The sequence below is a fragment of the Nuphar pumila genome, chromosome 9, assembly GCF_984573655.1.
Source record: "Nuphar pumila chromosome 9, dmNupPumi1.hap1.1, whole genome shotgun sequence".
In the NCBI taxonomy this organism is placed as follows: Eukaryota; Viridiplantae; Streptophyta; class Magnoliopsida; order Nymphaeales; family Nymphaeaceae; genus Nuphar; species Nuphar pumila.
The window spans coordinates 12,583,749-12,605,888 of NC_143257.1; the positions used below are offsets into that span (position 1 = coordinate 12,583,749).

At 34.4% G+C, this 22,140-nt stretch overlaps 1 protein-coding gene across 1 annotated transcript; it reads left to right on the plus strand.

Moving 5' to 3' along the window:
* Positions 1-1,577: 1,577 nt before the first annotated feature.
* LOC149828428 (very-long-chain aldehyde decarbonylase GL1-10-like) lies at positions 1,578-21,748 on the plus strand. The gene is made up of 5 exons (XM_090017572.1): positions 1,578-1,994; positions 2,102-2,424; positions 20,972-21,119; positions 21,269-21,301; positions 21,406-21,748. Exons 1-5 carry the CDS (start codon positions 1,665-1,667, stop codon positions 21,478-21,480), a joined length of 909 nt encoding a protein of 302 aa, XP_089873698.1. The 5' UTR covers positions 1,578-1,664; the 3' UTR covers positions 21,481-21,748.
* Positions 21,749-22,140: the final 392 nt, after the last annotated feature.

The following is a 22,140-nucleotide window of genomic DNA, read 5'->3' on the forward strand; positions in this document are numbered from 1 at the left end:
TTTAGTTATTATCTTAAAAACATATTGCTTTCAATATTTTATTTTTACATGGTGCTTGAGATATTTGGCTTATTGTTATGGAAGCCGGTCATGCTGAACATGAGCATTTTTTCTTGTGCCAACATCGTGGCCGTCTGTTTGCATTTTGGATGAATGCCAAGTGGTTTTGTTGACTTTTGAGCTTTTTAAAATGCAAATTGGATGGCCACGATGTGGGCATGAGAAAAAACGCTCATGTTCAGCATGACCGCTTCCCATTGTTATAGCTATACATGGTAAAATTAGGTAATATTTTGATTTTATTACTTTTGTATCGCTTTTGTCATAATACATATATTATGATTATGATCAGTCTACTATCACAATCATCAAGGAAATCCCTAACAACTATGTATCGGCCAACACTTTTATTATTGCGTCCCTAATCCCAGTCCTAATCAGTCTACTATCAATCGTTATCAGTTTTTGATCGAGCTTAGTCACTTCAGGTGTGATTTAGGAAACCCTGTGGACAAGGTCAAGCAGCTGGCTTGTCCAAATTCCAACCGAGTTGATAAAACCACAAACTCTTTTTAATAAACAAAATTCGTTTTCACGTCGGAAAAGTTGAGTGGGGGATCACATGGTCTCAAACAAGACAACGGTGGCCCTACTGCTATTTTTAAAAGCTACCATGTCCCCTTCGTTCGGATACTTGACCAGCGTACGCGTTGCATGGCACAAGTTTGACTGCACCTGTAATCAAATTTGAGATGACATGCCACAAAAGTTTACGAGAGTTTTCCCTTTATAAAATATACACCACGATGCGTCCACTCTATGCTACTCATGCGTTTGTTGTATTACTGGATAGAATCCAATCATCTAGTTGCCAAGATTCTAAAAAGAAAAAAAAAAAGAGTAGATAAAAATAAAGAGGTTGGCTAACAACTGTAGAACAAAAAAAGAAATGAAGTACAGGTCGCTAGCAACTAGGAAGTGCATACTTTAGAGTTTAGTCCCGGACTTTTCTTGGGATGGCAGACAAGGGAGGAACATGGGCAACACATTTTTTTTTAAAAGAAGGGAGGGTGTTTAGTGTTCTCGCTCCCAAGATGCATAGTTTGCTACAGTGCATGTTCGGGGTTCAAATGAGCACCGCATATATAACATGTGAGGCTAGTATCCCTGTGTGTGTCTGCATCACTTAGCATCGGAGTCCGGTGACACTCATTTGAACCTCGAAACATGCACTGTAGCAAACTATGCTTCTTGTAGCAAGATATAACCTGCTTCGTAAAAAGAGGGAAACGACCAAGTGAAAGCAAAAGGCCAAAGTAGGGAAAACAACAAAGCTTTACTTGTGTTGTGTCATTTGATTGTCCTCCTCCAACTCCAAACTCTCCAACTCCAATATCCAAAGCCCAAAGTCCAAACAGGGGGGAGTGGCGACTTGCTTCATTCTCCATACTGGTTTCACGTGCATGCGTGGGACAGGCCACTTGTCTTGTACCTCCTCCTCCTCCACCAGCATTGTCCCACCTCTCCCCCTCCAGAATAAACCACTTGTACCATATAAAAGAGGAAAAAAACGATACCAACAGATAAAAGGTGCTGAGGTGAACCGCACATACGTTGCATATATCTGTTGCGCGCGCTTCCTGACGCCAAGGCGGGGGAGGAGGATGTTGCCCTTTCAGACACTGCAGGAATCGGAAGCGAGCCTCGGGAGGCCTCTCACCTATGCAGAGACGCTCTGGTTCAACTACTCCGCGAGGATGCCAGACCTTCTGCTTTATTTCCACAACTTCTTGTTCCTGCTGTTCGTCTTCTCCCTCTGCCCCCTCCCCGTGGTTCTCATGGAACTCAAGGGACCCAAGTTTCTGGACAGGTTTAGGATACAGCCCAAGATGAAGACGCCGTTGGGTCTCATACTCAAGTGCTATAAGGACGTGATGATTGTGTTCTTCCTTGCTGTTGGGCCCCTGCAGTTGTCTTCCTACCCGATCATCAAGGTCATGATTGTTTCCCCTGGTTTTTATTTTTTCCTTCTTCTCTCCTCCCCCTCCCCCACCTTTTTTGTTTTTGTAATGGTGGTTCTGTTCGTTCTGTGGTTTTTTAGTGGGTAGGAATCCGAACGAGCCTGCCATTGCCGTCGGTGTGGGAAGTTCTTGCGCAGCTTCTTGTTTACTTCATGGTGGAAGACTACGGGAACTACTGGATTCACAGGTGGATGCACTGCGACTGGGGTTACGAGAAAATCCATCGTGTCCACCACGAATTCACCGCGCCTATCGGGTTCGCTGCGCCTTACGCGCACTGGGCCGAGGTTCTGATCCTGGGGATCCCGGCATTCGTCGGACCCGCCATGGTTCCCTGCCATATGGTCACATTCTGGTTGTGGATCGCTCTGCGTCAGATGGAAGCCATCGAGACGCACAGTGGGTGCGTTCCTCTCTCGCTTTCTTCCTCTTTAATGATTTCTTTTTCCTTGCTTTGTGTACTCTTCTTTTTGCGACCACTGATCATGCAATCGATCGGCCTTTGCGTCAATCGGCATATGGAAAGACTGTGAATGGAGAGATTTGTGCTTGTGTATTGCATTTTCCAATGGAATGAATTCATTCAATATGTTCCTGCTAATTAGCTATCTTCCCTGTAGCTGGTATCGATGTGCTCATGCATACATAAACAAAAAGTCTTTTATCTAATTCGATAACCATAGAAATTACAGATCCACGCCAACATTGCTTTTCTTTGTTATCAACAATGTCTTGGATTATCATCCTCTGCTGTGCTCTGTCGGCAAAAAAAGTTCGTAATTGTCGGCTTTGGTTATAATTGATGCGAAACCGGATTCCATGCCTACGAGACTAACTCCTTGTATTTTTCCGTCCTGTATCGCGCATTACTTTTCTGATCACAGTATAATACATGGAGGTGGTGATGTCTGTATCAACAGGGTTCTGGGCTTCTTACTCTTTTTTAATTGTTTTCATTAGTTTAGTTTATCTCTTGAAGTTTTACAAATGCTTAATAAACCTGGCTCGTGTATCTTAATTTTTCTTGAAAATGTGCATATGCTTAAGCATATTTGCAAGGTTTGGTACATCTCCAAGGAAATAACGAATGGATCTGGGATGTTGAAATTGCTAGTGTATAATTGTGTTTTTAGTTTTCTTTGTTAGCAATGTTTTGTCATACTGGAAATTATGTAGAAAGCTTCCTGTCATATGGAAAATGAAGTAATAAATATGGGTGCTAAGGTTTACTGAGAGGTCTGACCCATTTAATACATTGCAAAATCGTAAAACATGGCTATCCTGGTTGAACTTCTTTTTCGATTGTTATTGCTGACCTACTACGACTTGATGATTTTGAGTGCATCCCTTCCCACCACCACAATAGAATGGTAATGTGCCCAGCCACTTTTTTATCCTAAAACTCTCGACAACATTGAGCCAAATTATGGCAGTTGATACAGCAAAAAATCAGATCTAAAGGTTTTGGATAGGAAAGCTGGGGATTACCCCACGGGATTTGAACGAGAGACCCCTTGATTATGGCAGTAGAAATGAACAGTCCAGATATTTCACAAAGGTTTTTTTCTTGATAAGTGGCATGTTGCACTTGTTCCTTTATTCAGTATAAGCAGCCTTATCTTGATATCCAACCATCTCTTGCTGTACTGAGACCTGGAGACGTTTTCCTACACTTTGTGCAGGAAACACTCCTCATTTTCAGACAAGCATTTATTTGGGTTCATTATGTCCTTCCACTTTTATGCTAATCATCAGTAATGTCCTTTTGTTTGTTTCCTGCAGTTTTAGGTGCTTGTATTCCTATGTTGTTAAAATGGAAAAGTGCACATTAAAAAATCATAATGGTTTTGAGCAGGATCTTCATTATGATCAATTTGGTGTATGGTCACATTCCCTGGCCAGAGGTGAGAATAAAAAGAGCAGGCCAGAGGTTGCTGATTGTGCTTGGATTGCATCGTTAAATGTTGAAACTGGGCAAAAAAAAATTTTTGTTGGAATCTGAACTGTTAAAGCTTATTCTAACATGAGTAGCAAATGGAAAACGTGAATTTGTTGAGATTTGACGTGACATTGCAATCAAAGTTGGCTATGATGTTAATCTTAGGAATGATTTCTTTACAGATTAGCATGCATTTACATAGAATTGTTTATATGACAGATGGGATATACAAGCAGTGAACTTTCCAACTGTGGTAACGGCTGTATTCATTGTAGCACAACCATGGTATACCTGGCATGAAATTCTAGATGTCCAAAGATTGAAGAGTCTAACCAGATCAGTTGGTTTTTATGCATACATGTGCATTCATTATGCCAATTAAAATGGTCAACCTGAGTTAAGTTTGCTCTGCAGAATAGAGCATATTTTCAGCATATGTCAACTGCTTGTTGTATTGAGCTGGTGAGGGTTAGTCTGTTGTTTGGACATCAATAAAGACTAATGATTTGTATAACCTAGTAATAGCAGCGCATGTAGTTGTTTACCCATTTTTTTATTTATCGGTGTAATACTGTTGCCATACAAAGGAAAGGATCTTGATCAGTTGCAAGAAATTCCCTGTGATGGGAAGTCAAAAAGTAGAAGTCCTCCAGTCCGATGATCTTGATAGACACTCCTGCCTAGCCAATGGTGGAACTGCTTCCAAGCAAGCTTTAATGGATAGTGGATGCTTCCTGATTCCAAAGCATTTTCTTTGTTAAGATTCGCTGGAAACTGCTTACTAAGGTACTGACAACATGAGTTCACAAGCAAGATTGGCAACTGTAAATCGTTTGTTTGGGTGGCTGCCTTGTTGAAGTTATGTTCTTCAAAGATTGTCCCAGTTATCATGCTTTTTTTCGGAATGCAGTATATGGTTGTTGTTGGCAGAATGGCTCTATAAGATGCTGAATAGTCGGTAGATGTTATGGATTGTTAACATATATATATTCCTTCAAATACACCATAATACCCGATAGGGGTATTATGGTCTTTTCACATAATACCCGATAGGGGTATTTATTTTCTTCTTTTCTTTTTTCTGTATTTCTTTTTTTCTTTTCTTTTTCTTTCTTTTATTTAAGCCACATAGGGGGGCCCACCATAGAGTTGTTGGGGGCTCCCAACGACTCTATTGAGAGCCCCATTGTGGTCCCTTGAGTGTATAAATAGGGGCACTCCCCCTTGTGCTTGAATATACCTTTTGAGCTCCTCTTTTAATAAAAAGAGTCTATCCTTTTTTATGTGTAGCCTTCTTGTAAGGCCTTTTTGTTTTATCCCTTAGTAGATTTCCTCTTTCTGTGCCTTTGTGCCAAGTTCATTGTTGGACATTGTGAATGCATTTGCATTCTTGATTCTTTCGCATACTTTATTTCATGGTATCAGAACCATCTGATTCTTCCAAGGTGAAATCTTGTCTCTCTCCCCACTTTTATATATCTTCTTGTTAAAACAATTTAGACCAAGATCGACCTATCATTCAAGCTGTATGGAAAAAATTACATGACATGGGCATCCGCAATGAAAAATAATCTCAAAAGAAAGAAGCTTTGGGGTTATGTAATGGGGATCATTCCGGAACCCCAACTTAAGTTCACAAAGATTGAAGGAGGTCAAGAAAAATCTCTTGAGAGAGATGCTCGCCTCAAAGCAATTGAAGACCATCAACGACAAATGGAGGATTAGGAAAGCAACCATGCAAAAATTCTAGCATGGTTTATAAACAACGTTGAACTCAAGGCATGTGCAAATATTGCAAAATTTCGCCGAGCCAATGAAGCTTAGTTTTTTATGAAGGGTATGTATATCCAAAAAGATCTTGCAAGAGCTTATTTTTTTTCAAGAAAAAGTTAGAACTACGAAACAAGGGGATATGAGCATCCAAGATTACTATAGTGCTCTAAACCCTTTGTGGGATGAATTGGCTCTTTTAGAGCCTAAATGGGTGGCTATGAAAGATGTGGAGCTTAGAGAAAAACAAATGAAACAAGATAGATTGTTTCAATTTTTATTTGGGCTTCGTCCCGAATTTGAACAAGATCCTCACTCCTTCATAGATCCACTCTTCCTCCATTAGAGGATGTCATTGCCGAAATTACTCAAGAAGAAACTCGGCATGGCATGAGTAAAAGTGTGGGTGAAGTTCTTGTCGTATCTAAACCCGACAATCATGTTAAGACATACAAACCTCCTCATTTTGGAAAACAAGGGAATGATGGAAGGAAGATGATTATATGTCATCATTGTTGTGAGCCGGGACATATCAAACCCGCATGCCCAAAATTGAATGGGACTTTCAAGCCTAAGGTGGCTTCCGTTGAGGAATCCTCCACTAAAGAAAATGAAGACAAAAGCGGGGATCTCAAGGACATACTTGGACAAATATCCATGGCTCTCCAACAAATCTTAAAGGCTACTTCCTCCACTTCCGGTGTCGCCATTGCCTCTTCGTCACCTCCCGGTACGTATTTTTGGATTTTAGATTCCAGAGTTTCTTTTCACATGACTCTCCATGAAAGTACTTTAACCAATGTATACACCAATTCAAAAATATCTTGTGTCTCTACGGTTGATGAAACTTTTCTCAAAATAAATGGCATTGGAACTCTAGATCCTAAAAATTTCCAAAATTTCTTTGTTCTAAAAGTAAGAATAGTTCCTAAACTAAACCTCAACCTTTTCTCCGTTTCTCAAATTGCCGACCATGGATTTGAAATATCTTTCTCGTCTTTGATTTATTCACACCTTCGTGTATGATTTTAGCCCATTGTTGGCATTATACCTATGTCACATGGGTGCGGGTGCTGGTGCGACACGGGTGCGGTGCGATTTTAAAATTTTTAGATACGGGGACTCGGTTATATATATATATATATATATATATATATATATATATATATATATATATATATATTAAAAAAAGAAGTGCAAAGACACACAGTCTGTGACTGTGCACAACACAGTCCACTGTGCACAGCACTGTGACTGTCATTGTGCACAGCACATTCACTGTGCACTGTGCCACAACCTTTTTTTATATATTTTTTTAAATAAAAAATATAAAAAAATTATTATTTTTATTTTTTTCACCCTACAAATGAATATTTTTGGATTCGGTCAACATTGACCGAGTCCAAAACAAGGACGAACTCGGCCTCGACTCGGTGTTGACCGAGTTCGAAGCCGCACCCGTGTCGGGGCGTGTCGACTCGGGTGCGGCGCCTCCCTAGCCGAGTCCGTGTGACATAGCATTATACTCTTGATTTAGTCATTGATAAACTTGATTTTTGAGTGTCATTATATGTAGACAAGAGATGTGTATATGTGATTTTAGCCCTTCATTGGCATTATGCTCTTGTTCTAGTTATTGATACACTTCTTTTTAAGTGTCATTATATGTAGACAAGAGATGTTTATAAACACCTTTGTGTATGTCTTTGGCCCTTTAATGGCATGATGATTATGCTTTTGTTCTAGTGGCTGATATACTTGATTTTGAGGTTTGGAGGCCTAGGAGGTGATTGCTTGTGGCGGTTAAACTAGTGTTTCAATTTGCAAAATTCATTATGCAATTTTTTAAATCTATTCGTAATTTTTCTAAATTCATTTTCTCTTTTATGAAAAATGGTTGTTGAAATATTTTCATGTATTTTGCATTATATATGCTTTAGGTTAATGAGTTATCCTATGATTAAACAAATATACATATATATATATATATATATATATATATATATATATATATATATATATATATATATATATATATATATATATATTTGCTTGTGTTGCCCTTTGTTGGCTCTTTGTATTATCCCATAGTGGACTTGTGCTTATGCACTTTTGTGCTTGTATTGTACCTTCACATCTTTGTGTTGTCTATGCTTGAACTTGTATGTGTTTTTGCACTTTTTTTTTTTGTAATTCTGCATATTTCATTATTTGCTTTTCTAAGCATTGCATTGTTGAAATCTCTTATGTGTATGCATTCGACACTTGTATTATCTTTTAAAAAATTAATGTTTCTTTAGCACTCATCTTTTATGTCTTCCGCTATGTAAAAATGTTTTATGATTTTAACTCTTTTGTGAGTTCTTACTATAATAATCATAATAATCATAATAATCATGTCTTTTATGTAATAAATATGTATGTATTCACTTTAAATAATGCATGTTTTCATGTATGATTAAAATGATAAAAGTTTATCTTATTTGAAAATTATGTTTTGTTCTGTTTAAATGATGTTAAATTAAATAGTTTTTTATATTGTGTGCTTGGCTATCCTCTTTCCATAATATATAGCTAATATAATTATCCTTTGAAATCTTTAACTCTATTTACAGGTTTTCAAGGATTGATGATAATTAAAGATCTCTTGTGTAATGGAGCATATGATAGACCACCTCCTGAAGGAAGCATTGAATGAAAGAAATTGATAAAGACAAATGATATTTTATGTAATGGGTTGCTTATTTGTACTTGCAAACTTAAACTTTGAGGGGGTGTTAAGATTAAATGTATCCTTTTGTATATATACATATATACATATATATATATTTATACATATACATACTTATGTATATAGTATAATATATATGTATATATATTTTTATATACATACAATATATATATATTATATATATTTATTATAATATATATATATATATATATATAAGCATTGAATGAAAGAAATTGATAAAGACAAATGATATTTTATGTAATGGGTTGCTTATTTGTACTTGCAAACTTAAACTTTGAGGGGGTGTTAAGATTAAATGTATCCTTTTGTATATATACGTATATACATATACATATATATATATATATATATATATATATATATATATATATATATATATATATATATAGGACTAAGTGAAACAAGTTGACTTAGTCCCAACGGTTAGAAATTCTAGCCGTTGGAACCTAGTCAAACTTGTTTGACTAGCTTCCAACGGAGGCTTTTCCTTTTTTAGTTATTGAGAATGATATTTTATGTAATGGGTTGCTTATTTGTATTTGCAAACTTATGTAAGAAGAGGAAGCTCACAAACGGAACTTCAAAAAGTTCACAAACGATCTTTCACAATGAACACATTGGTTCATACAACAACCGAAATACTCAAAAGAGTGCACACACAAAAGAGTGAAAATATTTCTCATTAAAGTGGGATAAAGCCCACACACCAAAAGTATCTTTGGAGAGGGGTTTTACCCCATATTTATAATGCTCACAATATTGGAGCCAAGAGGGAGTCGTTGGACTCCCAACGGCTCTTAATAGAGCCATTGAGGGTCCAACGACTCTAATGGTACAAGTGCTTTTTGACTTGGTCAAAAAGCACTTAAGTCCAAAACAAGTGTTTTTTGAGTTGGTCAAAAAGTACTAAAGTCCAAAAAGGCTAAAAAGAAGTCCAAAAAGTAAAAAGAAGTAAAAAAAACAACCTAATCCTAATTACAAACTAACTAGACTATGCAGCTAGAATAACTAACTAAATATATTACAAATGCTTATTACATTTTAACACTCTCTCAAATTTACGGTTGAATAACCAAAAGTTTGTCTAAGAGAAAGTGAAATCGAGTAGAAAGAGGTTTGGTAAAAAAATATGTCAGTTGATATTCTGAGGTAACATATGGTAGATCAATGGTACCATGTAGGAACTCCTCTCGTACGTAGTGACAATCCATTTCGATATACTTGGTGCATTCGTGGAATGTCCGGTTGCTGACAATATAAATAGAACTTTTGTTATCACAGCATAGTTTTGATGCTCCTATACTTTCAACACCCATGTCATGAAGCAGGCGCCTTAGCCAGACCACTTCTATAGTGGTTGTAGCCATTGCTCTGTATTCGGCTTTAGTTGACGAAATAGAGACTTTTTGTTGCTTCTTACATCTCTACGAAATCAATGATTCACCTAAAAACACACAAAATCCAGTAGTTGAGTGTTGATCATTGGGATCACCTCTCCAATCTGCATCAATATAAGCAGTTAAATCGAAGGAGGAAGAAACAGATAAAAAAATCCTCGAAAAACTAAAGTTTTGATATATCGAATAATGTGTAACACAACTCCAATATGAACAGTGGTAGTAGGAGCATGCTGAATTGACTCGCTGTGTGAACGACATGTGCAATGTCGGGTCTGGTAATAGAGAGGTAAGACAGTGCTCCAACAAGTTGTCTGCAAGGTGTTGGATTTTCAAGTAATTCTCCATCATCAATCTTCATTTTGATGTTTACAACTTCATGAGTGTCAACCTTCTTTTTGTTTGTGATACCAGACCTGCCAATAATATCCAAGGCAAATTTAGACTGAGTCAGCAAATAGCCTTTGGAAGAATAAATAACTTCTATGCCAAGGAAAAAATTTTTAAAATCCAAACCACTCATTTTGAAATGTATTTTGAGAAATTTTTTAATGTTAGCAACTTCCTGCTTGTCACTTCTAGTGATGATCATGTCGTCTACATAGAGAAGAAGAATGATGATACATGCATTAGAATTCTTAACAAATAATGCAGTGTTAGTAAGACAAAATTGAAAACCAAAATCAATCATAACTTGGCTAAATTTATTATACCAAGCCTTTGGGGCTTGCTTAAGTCCATATAAAGCTTTGTTTAATCGAAAAAACTTTCCTTTGAGAATATTAGTACCAGGTGGTAGTTCCATATATACTTCTTTAACTAGGTTCTCATTGATGAATGCGTTTTTAACATCCATTTAGTATATATGCCATTTCTTTGAAGATGCTAGGGCTATCAGGATCCTAACTGTGGTCATTCTAGCAACTGAGGCAAATGTTTCTTCATAATCTATTCCATATTCTTGAGAATAACCTTTGCCAACTAAACGAGCCTTAAACCTTTCAAGAGTGCCATCACTCTTGGTTTTTACTTTGTACACCCACCTACATCCGATAGGTTTTTTTCGGATGAAAGATCTTGGATAGTCAAGTATTTGCTTTTTTTAAGGCTTTTAATTCTACTGACATTGCTTCAACCCATTCAGATTGTTCTTTTGTTGTATCATAGTTAGATGGTTCTATATAGAAATGTATCAATGCAATATAGGCTTAATACTTTGGTGAAAAAGACTCATATGACACAATTTTTTTGGGAACTTTAGAGACTCTTGATGACTTTCTAGTGGGTACTTGTTCATGTTCTTTAGTGTAATTTTCGAGAGCACAAGGTGTCTCTAAATTACCTTGCCTAGAGTATTGAATGCAATCAGAAGGATTAAGAGCATATGAATTTGTCATATCGAGTTGTTCTTCTGAATTCGTTGCGATATCATCTTCAACAATTTTTGGAACTAGATCCAATAGAAAAAAATATTCATCTATTTCCTTAGAGTTCACGTTTTCAAAAAAAACTTTTTTTTCCAAGAAGGATACATTTCTTGAAACGTATAATTTTCTTGTTTTGAGATCAAAGCATATATAGCCTTTTTGATGACTTGCATAGCCTAAAAAAGCACATAAAATAACACGAAGAGAGAATTTATCATTTTTGTTTGAAAAAATAAAGCATTTGCACCAAAAAACTCTTAACTTGGGGTAATCTGGGATTTGTTTAAAAAGTTTTTCATCAGGAGATATATTGTTTAAGGAAGATGATGGTATCCTGTTGATAAGATAAACTGCGGTTAACATGGCTTCGGCCCAAAAAACCTTTGGTACTTGATGTGTGATAAGTAAGGTTCTTGTTGTTTCTATGATGTGCCTATGCTTTCTTTCTGCTAACCAGTTTTGTTGAGGGGTATACGGGCATGATTTTTGATGTATAATGCCATGCAAGTTTAAGTAATTCTTAAATTCTTTGGACAAAAATTCTCCCCCTAAATCAGTGCGAAAAATTGAAATATCATCTTTGAATTGATTTTTAACTAACTGATGAAATATTTGAAAGTGTGTAAAGACTTCAGATTTGTGTTTAAGAAAATAGATCCAAGTATGTCTCGTGAAATCATCTACGAAAATTACATAATAAATGAAGCCACCTTCTGAGCTAATAGGTGCGGGGCCTCATACATATCAGTGTATTAATTCTAGTGGTCGAGAAGAAACAAAGGTTCTCTCTTGAAATGATAGTCTTTTTATTTTGCCCAAAATACAATTTTCACATTTAAAGGTCTCAAAATTACAAAAAAATTTCATCTTTGAAAATAACTGGAGCTTGGATACACTAGGGCGTCAAAGTCTCTTGTACCATAAGTCTAAGTCAACTTTTTGAACACTACAACATAATGTATTCTTAGGTATATCAAAAAAATCCATGTAGTATAAGACTCCTTCTCTATGACCTTCTTCAATCAGCTTCCCTGACTGGTGATCCTGCACTCGACATTCACGAGAGGAAAATGAAACATTACATCCATGGTCAGTTAATTGTGAGACAGATAAAACATTTAAATTGAGTTTAAGAATATATCTAACTTGTGGAATACAAAACCTTTTTGAGTTTTCAAAATTCTCTATTCCTTTAATTTCAAGAGATGTTCCATCAGCAGTAAACACATTTGACCCATTTGAGTTTTGACATTTAGATAAAACATTAATATTTGGGGTCATATGAAAAGAAACACCTGAACAGTGGTTGAAGTACCTTCGCTAGTTGTACTACAGACATGCTTCCAATAGAAGATTCATTGGATTCTTGTGGAGGTCCGACAGAGGCAACCTTCTTTTCATATGGTTTTTTTAGTTTTGGATAGTAAGTTTTTACATGTCTTGGCTCACGACAGTAGTAACAAATAACTTTTTACATAACTGAAGTAACTAAAAACTGATTATATAATTGGAAAATATATGAGATTAACCAAAAAAAGTTAAAATATACTAAGAAACTTATTACATAACTAAAATAACTGGAAAATATATGAGATTAACCTACAAAAGTTAAAATATATGAGATTATTCTAAAAAATATGAGATTAACATATAAAAGTAACTCAAAAAATGATTATATAACTGGAAAATATATGAGATTAACCAATAAAAGAAAAAATATACTAAGAAACCGTTTACATAACTGAAAAATATATGAGATTAACCAACAAAAGTTAAAATCTATAAGATTATTCTAAAAAATATGAGATTAACATATAAAAGTAACTAAAAAACTGATTACATAACTGGAAAATATATGAGATTAACCAACAAAAGTTAAAATATACTAAGAAACTGATTACATAACTGAAATAACTGGAAAATATATGAGATTAACCTACAAAAGTTAAAATATATGAGATTATTCTAAAAAATATGAGATTAACATATAAAAGTAACTAAAAACTGATTACATAACTGGAAAATATATGAGATTAACAAACAAAAGTTAAAATATACTAAGAAACTGATTACATAACCGAAATAACTGAAAAATATATGAGATTAACCTACAAAAGTTAAAATATATAAGATTATTCTAAAAAATATGAGATTAACATATAAAAGTAACTAAAATACTGATTACATAACTGAAAAATATATGAAATTAACCAACAAAAGTTGAAATATATTAAGAAACTAATTACATGACTGAAATAACTGAAAAATATACGAGATTAACCAACAAAAGTTAAAATATAGTAATATACTAAGAAACTTATTACATAATTGAAATAACTGGAAAATATATGAGATTAACCTACAAAAATCTATTTGATTATGTCTCAAAAATCTTGTAAAAAAAAAAAATTCGCCTCAGGCTTGCGCCTTGAGGTACAGAGGGCCGCGCCTCAAGGCGAGGCGCACATTTTGCGCCTCAAGGCGCGTTTTTGATAACACTGATACGTATACATGTGAGTGTATATATATATGCTATACTTTATACATATGTATAAACACAAATAATCAATATACATATATACATTTGTATATACGTATATATACAAAAGATACATTTAATCTTAACACCCCCCCCTCAAACTTATAGTAACTCTATGTAAGTTTGTAAATACAAATAAGCAACCCATTACATAAAATATCATGTCTTTATTGATTTTCTTCATTCATTGCTTCCATCAAGAGGTGGATTATCATATGCTCCGTTACACACAGGATCTTTAATTGTGATCACTCCTTGAAAACCTATAAATAGAACTAACAAAACATCAAACTATACAAAAACATATCTTAAGAATATTTAAAATGATAATTATATTAGCTATATATCTATGGAGAGGATAGCCAAGCACACAATATAAAACTATTTAATTTAACATTATTTAAAGAAAACAAAACATTAATTTCAAATAAGATAAACTTTTAACATTTTAATCATACATGAAAACATGCATTATTTAAAAGAAATGCACATATAAAAGACATGATTATTAAAGAAAGAACTTACAAGAAAGTTAAAATCACAAGACAGTTTTATACACCGGAAGACATAAGAGATAAGAGTGTTAAAGAAATATTAATTTTTCAAAAGATAATACTAAGTGTCAAATACACACAATAGCCAATATGGGCATACACATAAGAGATTTCACTAATGAAATGCTTAGAAAAGCATGTAATAAAATATACAAAATTACAAAAACACAGTGCAAAAGCATATACAAGTCCAAGAGTGGATAATACAAAGGCACGAAGGCGTAATATAAGCACAAAAATTCAAAAGCACAAGTCCACTATGGGACACCACAAAGAGCCAACGAAGGGCAACACAAACAAGTAAAAATATATTCTTTAATGAATATATGCTTGAAAAAATATATACTTATACAAATTACAAGACAATTAATCATGGAATAACTCATGCAATTAAAGCATAATGCAAAATGCATGAAAATATTTCAACAACCATTTCTCATAAAAGAGAAAATGAGTTTAGACAAATTACGAATAGATTTTAAAAAATCTCTTACATCATAATGAATGAATTGTGCAAATTGAAACACTAGTTTAACTGCCACAAGAAATTACATCTTAGGCCTCCAATCCTCAAACATCAAAGTGTATCAGCCACTAGAACAAGAGCATAATCATCATGAGGTGTGTATAAACATCTTTTGTCTACATATAATGACACTTAAAAATAAGTATATCAGCAACTAGAACAAGAGCATAATGCCAACGAAGGGCTAAAATCACACACGAATGCGTGAATACACATCTCTTGTTTACATATAATGACACTAAAAAATCAAGTATATCAGCGACTAGATCAAGAGTATAATGTCAACAATGGGCTTAAATCACACACGAAGGTGTAAATAAATCTCTCTTGTCTACATATAGTGACACTAAAAAAATAAATGTATCAGCGACTAGATCAAAAATATAATCTCAATGCTAACAAAAGATTAAAAATCACATACGAAGGTGTGAACAAACCTCTCTTGTCTATATATAATGATACTTAGATAAGAGGCATAAAAATGAGAAGACACTCCTGGTAAGAAAGCTTGTAATGAAAACATATTAATGTTATCAATAAGAATATCAATTTTAACCATCTTTCGAAACACTATGGTTTAAAAAATAGATAGTCATCGCAGATAAACAGAGTTATAAGCATCCAATATAATAATGGCCATACAACAAATGAGTGAAACACCACACTCAGATCCAAAGATCAAACAACTGTCGGTTAGAGCCAAACCATAAGTTGACAATCTAAACTGACATAAAACAAGGTGCACACAACTCAGCCCAACAAACATATATGAATCAACAAAAGCATATATGAATTCAGAGGCCAATCAACTATCAATCAGATCTAAGACTAGTGTCAACACGATACACATAAACTTTGATAATTGTGGATTGATAAGATAACATGAGGTACACACACAACTCACCTTAACGGCTAACTCTGACCCAACAACAAGGCTAAGAGAAATGATGCATCATATAAAATTTTGTGATTGACAAATCAAAATGCCATAAAAAGGCAATACATACATAATTCAATTTCCAAATAGGTGAGTTCGTATCAAATATCCGATTTGAAAAGGCAAGTTTCAAATCCAAAAAAATTAAGTAAAAAACATTAGTATAAAGATTAGTGCAATCATATGTACAATAATATGTCAATGGATACAATTATATGCAATACAAGATGTCTCATGACAATTTTCATAATCTTGAATAAGCAAATAACGAGTTATGCCTAATATAAGCATTCTTCATAGAGGTGGTGAAATTATGAAGTTTGAGAATCCTTCAAAAGATCATAAATCCACCAATGAGAACCAAGTGCACTAAGCACATCTCATACAAAAGATCAATAAATCTCATTAAAGATACAAGAACACATATGACTATGAAGTTAGAGCTAAATCATAAGTCTATTATGAAGCAATTGAAGACAATCGAATAAAGATTCTCAAAGAGCTATATATATCCACATATGTATGATTATACTAAACAAGAGATTTTTCTCATAATGTAACATTTCTTAATAAGCATGATGTAGAATATTAATACGCAAGAGAGAAATCACAAAAGATAAACACATTTTTTATACAATAACAAGTCATGTTTATGCCTTTCAATAATTAAGGCATATAAAAAAAGGAAATCTTAATCCAACACGTGTCATTTGAAAAAAATCTTTACTTAATAGAGCAACATTGCTCAAATATACATGAAATAACATATTAAAAAAGGCCTCATTAAAAATAAATCACGATGAAATATTATGCTTGATCACATCATAATATATTAAAAAATTTCAAAGATAATCCATACATATATCAAGAAATATAAAATTTAGTATTTTTCAAAACACATAATATTATAAGAAACCACATTTTCAACTTTAGTGGATAACTACAAAAGTGTTCTCTAAGAAACACACTCACAATACCCACAGAGGAAACAAAAAAAAGAAGTATTCCAGAAAAACACAATCACAAACCCCACAAGAGGATATACAATAAGGAACAATACAAAAATAAATATTTTTTATCAAATGAAATGAGTGTGTAAAAGCATATGCAAAATATAGTTTTTCACTACACATATATATATAATCTAAGACATATCAAAAACACCACAATTTTCACATACTTCACAAAAATATTTATTTTTAACATAATTCCTTTTTAAAACTTACCATACATATAAAAAGCAAGAAGCCAAATATACATACTGGAATGTGAAATCTTTGAATTCATTTTATTTATTAATATGAATCCTTTCCAAGTCCGATGCCTAGCTTTGATACCATGTCACAAAATGGTACGGATTCAATGCACTCCATGATGATCTCCAAGACTCAAAACATTATACATTTAAACAAAAAACTTAAGAATTAAAAGACACATATCAAAATGTAAATAAATAATTTTATTCATAATAGACACTAAAAGAAATACAAAATAAAATTACATTAAAGCTTCACTGCAATGCACTTAAAGAAAAATAATACATAACCCTAATACTAGCCATCACTCTCTCAACCTTACACATTCACACACATCCTTTATTTATAGAGGAGAAAGAGAGAAGGAAGTAAAGGAGCGGAAGAGAGGAAGTCCTCTCAATAGCCAACAAGGAGAAGCCTTCCAACGGCTAGAATTCTAGCTGTTGGGACTTAGTCCCCAATATATATATATATATATATATATATATATATATTGTAAATATATGTATATATATTATAATAAATATATATACATATTGTACGTATATATATATATATATATATATATGAATGTATGCATATATGCTATACTATATACATATGTATAAATACAAATAATCAATATACATATATACATTTGTATATACATATATATACAAAAGATACATTTAATCTTAACAATCATAACTGAAGGAGACAAACAGGGAGTAAATTATATTAAGCATGTTATCAAACAAAGTTTTGAAATGACTGATCTAGGATTTCTTATATTTTTCTTGGCGATAAAAGTAGCTTATTTTCCCCGTGGTTATTTATCGACTCAATCTAAGTTTGCTATTGGGATAATTGACAGGCTGGAATCATTAATGAGAAAATGGTGGATACACCCGAAGTAATCAATGATAAGATGAAAATAGATAATGGGACACCCTTGGATAACCCCACTTCGTATTGTCGGATGATTGGGGTCTTCACCTATTTGATTATGACCAGACCTGATATTTTTCATGTAGTTCACACAGCGAGCTAGTTTCAACACTCTCCTACCATTGTGCATATGAATGTTGTTATGAGAATTGTTCGATATTTACATAATTTTCTCTAAAGGACTCTTATTATCTTCCTCCTCTTCCTTTGAGTTAATTGCATATTCTAACTCTGATTGGTCAGGAAATCTCAATGATAGGTTCAAAAACGGGTTTTTGTGTGTTTGTATTGTTGAGTAGTATATATATTGTCATACATATATATTTGTTTCATATTGTTATATATATATATATATTCATATATATATATGTATATATATTATTTATAATGATGTAATAGGTAAATATCCTCTAGGAGTATTTTCATCATTTTACTCATGTAATAGGGACTGTTCATTAGAAACATTTTTTTTTCATTTTTATATTTTCCCCTCTTAAGTAAGGGCTCTATGGTCTTTTGACCATAGATTCATTGGGGGCCCTCCAACAGTCATAAATATGACTGTTGGGAGCTCCTAACGACTCTATTGGGAGCTCCCATTTGGCCTCTCTCTCTTGTAATGTGTATAAATAGGAGCTTTGTTCCCCCTCATTGTTTAATGCTTCTTATAAGTATTCATGTCAAAATTCGGAGTTCCAGCTGTGTCAACTAATACCAGCAGAAAGATAGATAAAAGCATGACCTAGAAACCCTTTTTGTTTATATTCAGCACTTTACAAATATTAAGATGGATGATAATGTCCCTGAATAGAAATACAAACTACAGGACATAACATGTACAAAATATACAACGTATGGATCTGGACCTGACATGGATCCAGAACTATATCACGTCTTAACAATTCATGCTCAATAATATCAACACTTTTTATATTTTGTGTTCTTCTCTTTACTTCTTTAATGTCTTGAATACACTTAGTGCTTGTAGTGTGCTTTTGTGCTCTTGTATTGCCCTTTAGTTGGACTTATCTATGTGCATGTGCACTTTGTGTTTATGATCTTGTAAACCCTTAGAGGCCCTCATTTTATATTTTCGCATATTTCATCACATATATGTGATTCGTTGGTGTCTTGAAAATGCAAGAAGCAGTAGAAGGTGTCTTTGTCATCAACTAAAGTAGAGTATCATGCCATGGCTATCACGACATCTAAACTCGTGTGGATGAGAAGACTACTAGAAGATATGGGAGTGTATATACAATCTCCATCAAGGTTATGATGCGACAATAAAAGCGTCATCTATATCACTGACAATCATACATTTTACGAACGCATCAAGCATATTGAGATGAAGTCTATTTTCTTGCCATATGTAGCATCGAAATTTCAACTGGCTGACTTGTTTACCATAGTTCTTCCTTCCCCCTGATTTCACTTTTTGCTTGACAGATTTTTGGTAATTACACCGCAAGTTTGAGGGGGAGTGTTAAAGTATATATATATAGTAGGTAATATCCATTAGGGGTATTTTTGTCTTTTTATTGATTGTAATTAGGTGTGTTCACTAGGGACACTTTAGTGTTTTTTTCTTTTTATTTTTTACTTTGTCAAGGGCATTATTGTCTTTGTAATGCCCTTGATCCAAAGAGCCCAACGGCTATATTTCTAGATCCCAATGGCCCTTTGGGTACATTGTCTACAAATAGGGGATGAATTCCCTCTTGTAAGGTGGCTTTTGTCTAGCACTTTGTCCATTAGTAACATTTGTATTTTTATGTTCTCTTGCTTATTAGTGGTTTTGTGGTTGTGTTCTTGTATTTGACCCATAAGTGACCTTTGTTTATGCACACTTTTATGTGTTTGTAAAGCCCATAAGAGGCATTCATTACACTGTTTTGTAAGGGGTTTTGGGGTGGATTGAGAAATCGGATGATATGGGATCCATTGTGAGGTTTGGACCTGGTCTTTGACATTAAGGTTAGAAAGGGGTTCTGAGAGGATTTTCAAATTTTGGGTTCTAATGCACTATGAGGCAGCTTCTGCCTCCAAAGAGAAGAAAAGTCGGCTGTAGTTTATTAATGCATGTTTGAGTTGTCCTGTTAATGCATCTTTGAGTTGTCCTATCATTGTCTCCAATCCTGAAACTCCATGTACATACAGATCTCATCATGGCATACCCTGTTCATGCTCCCTTGTGTTTTGCGAATAGCAGAAGTGATGAATCCAACACTGCCTTGTGGCTGCTCACTCACCGTCTGGGAACTTTTCACAAAATTTAGGGACTCAGAACAGAACTGAACTCCGGGCTAGAACAGGGTTGTTCCTAGAGGCAAAACAGAGTCCTAACACAAAGTAGCTAGTTTGATGTTGCAATAAGCTAGTATCCTGCAGTCCATGTCATGGTCTTTCTAGTGCCGTCCTAAGACCCAACGAGTTTTTGGGAGAAACTTAATGTTAGTTGTGCATTTTCTGTAATGATTCCCTGATTCTTCTGCTTGTGTTGCTAGACATTTTCTGTAATGATTCCTTGAATCGTATGCTTGTGCCACTACACACATTTATGGGCATGGAGACCAACAAACTTGGCATTGTCATCATCATTGAACCTTATCCCCTGATGCAAGTAAACTTTCTTCATTGCCTGCCTATGTCGGTGAAAAATAGCCTATTCAAGGAAACAAAAAATCTTTAGTGGTCCTTTGTATGTACTTTAAATGAAGAAAGTTTACTTGTTTTCCTTGGCATGATAAGGGAATGCTCACTGCAGAAAATGAATGGAAAAATGAGAATCTATGAGCTGTTCTGGGATATAAAAAAAGAGGGTTGTAGCTGTTTGACATTTCAAGCCTATAACTTTAATTACATGATCATTGGATCCAGTGATTCACCATTCGCCACTTTTAACAAGTGTCTGTGTTTCATCCAGGTATGAGTTCCCATGGAGTCTCACCAAACTGATTCCATTCTATGGTGGTCCAGAGTATCACGATTACCATCACTATGTTGGAGGACAGAGCCAAAGCAATTTTGCTTCTGTTTTTACATACTGTGACTACATCTATGGAACTGACAAGGTTATCCAGTCTCCTCTGTGTAAATATCATTGTGCTTCCTGTGACTATAATACGTTTAATGATTTGTACTTAACTGGCTAATTACTGTTACCTATCTTAAGGTCATTTGATGAACTAAATCTTAATACCTTGTTATTACTCTTCTCCAGGGTTATCGGTATCAGAAAGCACACCTTGCGAAGGTAAGTCTTTTTCCAGCTTTGCTTATGGCATTGTTTTTAGTATTCCGTGCAATTTGTATCATATTGATTTCGATTCTTTCCAATGGATCAAATTGTTTTTGTAGATGAGAGAGAGAGCATTTGCAGAACAAAGTGGAGAACGATTCCACAAATCAGACCATGACCTAAAATCTCAGTGACAAATTATTAGGGATGTTGTCAAGTGTCCTTTTTTCATGTATTAACAAATATCGACTGGACCATGTCGCTACTCACTTTGAGCACTTCATGCTGGTAATCCGTTCTCTGAGACAGTTTATCTCATCTTTCAGAGTGGCAGTGTTCAGTGTTTGTATGTTCTGTAGAGTGTTGTTTCAGAGTATTCCAGCCTTGAACATAGCTTCTTATTCGCTACTGTGCTATCGCGGTTTAATTGTCCATTTTCTATCATAGCGAGGGAACTTTCTCAGAGAATTTTTTTTTTGAAGTATTCCAGACGGGAATAATGGGTCGTTTGCTTTGCATTTTAGTGCTGTTATATAGCATTTAATTGTTCATTTCTTGTCATAGGGAACCATCTCCTAAGGTGATACTGCAAGTTAGCTGAAGTGCTTGCCCGTTTTCGAGGATAAGCACCCCTCAAAATGCCGGAAATGCATTTAATGGGGGTGAGGGGCCTACCAAAACAGAAAGTTTTCCCCTGATGGAGAAATTTTCTGTGGCTTCAAACCCTCTATGAGAGTGCAACATGGATGTTCTTTTGGACAACGAAATTCCCAATAGAAGCTATCGAAGCCTTCATGAACACCCTTTCTTGGTGCAAAATCGACCTACTATTTAGAAAATGATTAGAAAAATGA

Bases quoted from the DNA above. Each gene is read 5' to 3' on its own strand.
- LOC149828428 (XM_090017572.1), top strand. From the start codon at position 1,665: ATGTTGCCCTTTCAGACACTGCAGGAATCGGAAGCGAGCCTCGGGAGG. The intron at 2,425-20,971 runs GTGCGTTCCTCT...TGTTTCATCCAG, and splicing joins GCCATCGAGACGCACAGTGG to GTATGAGTTCCCATGGAGTC. The intron at 21,120-21,268 runs GTTATCCAGTCT...ACTCTTCTCCAG, and splicing joins ACATCTATGGAACTGACAAG to GGTTATCGGTATCAGAAAGC.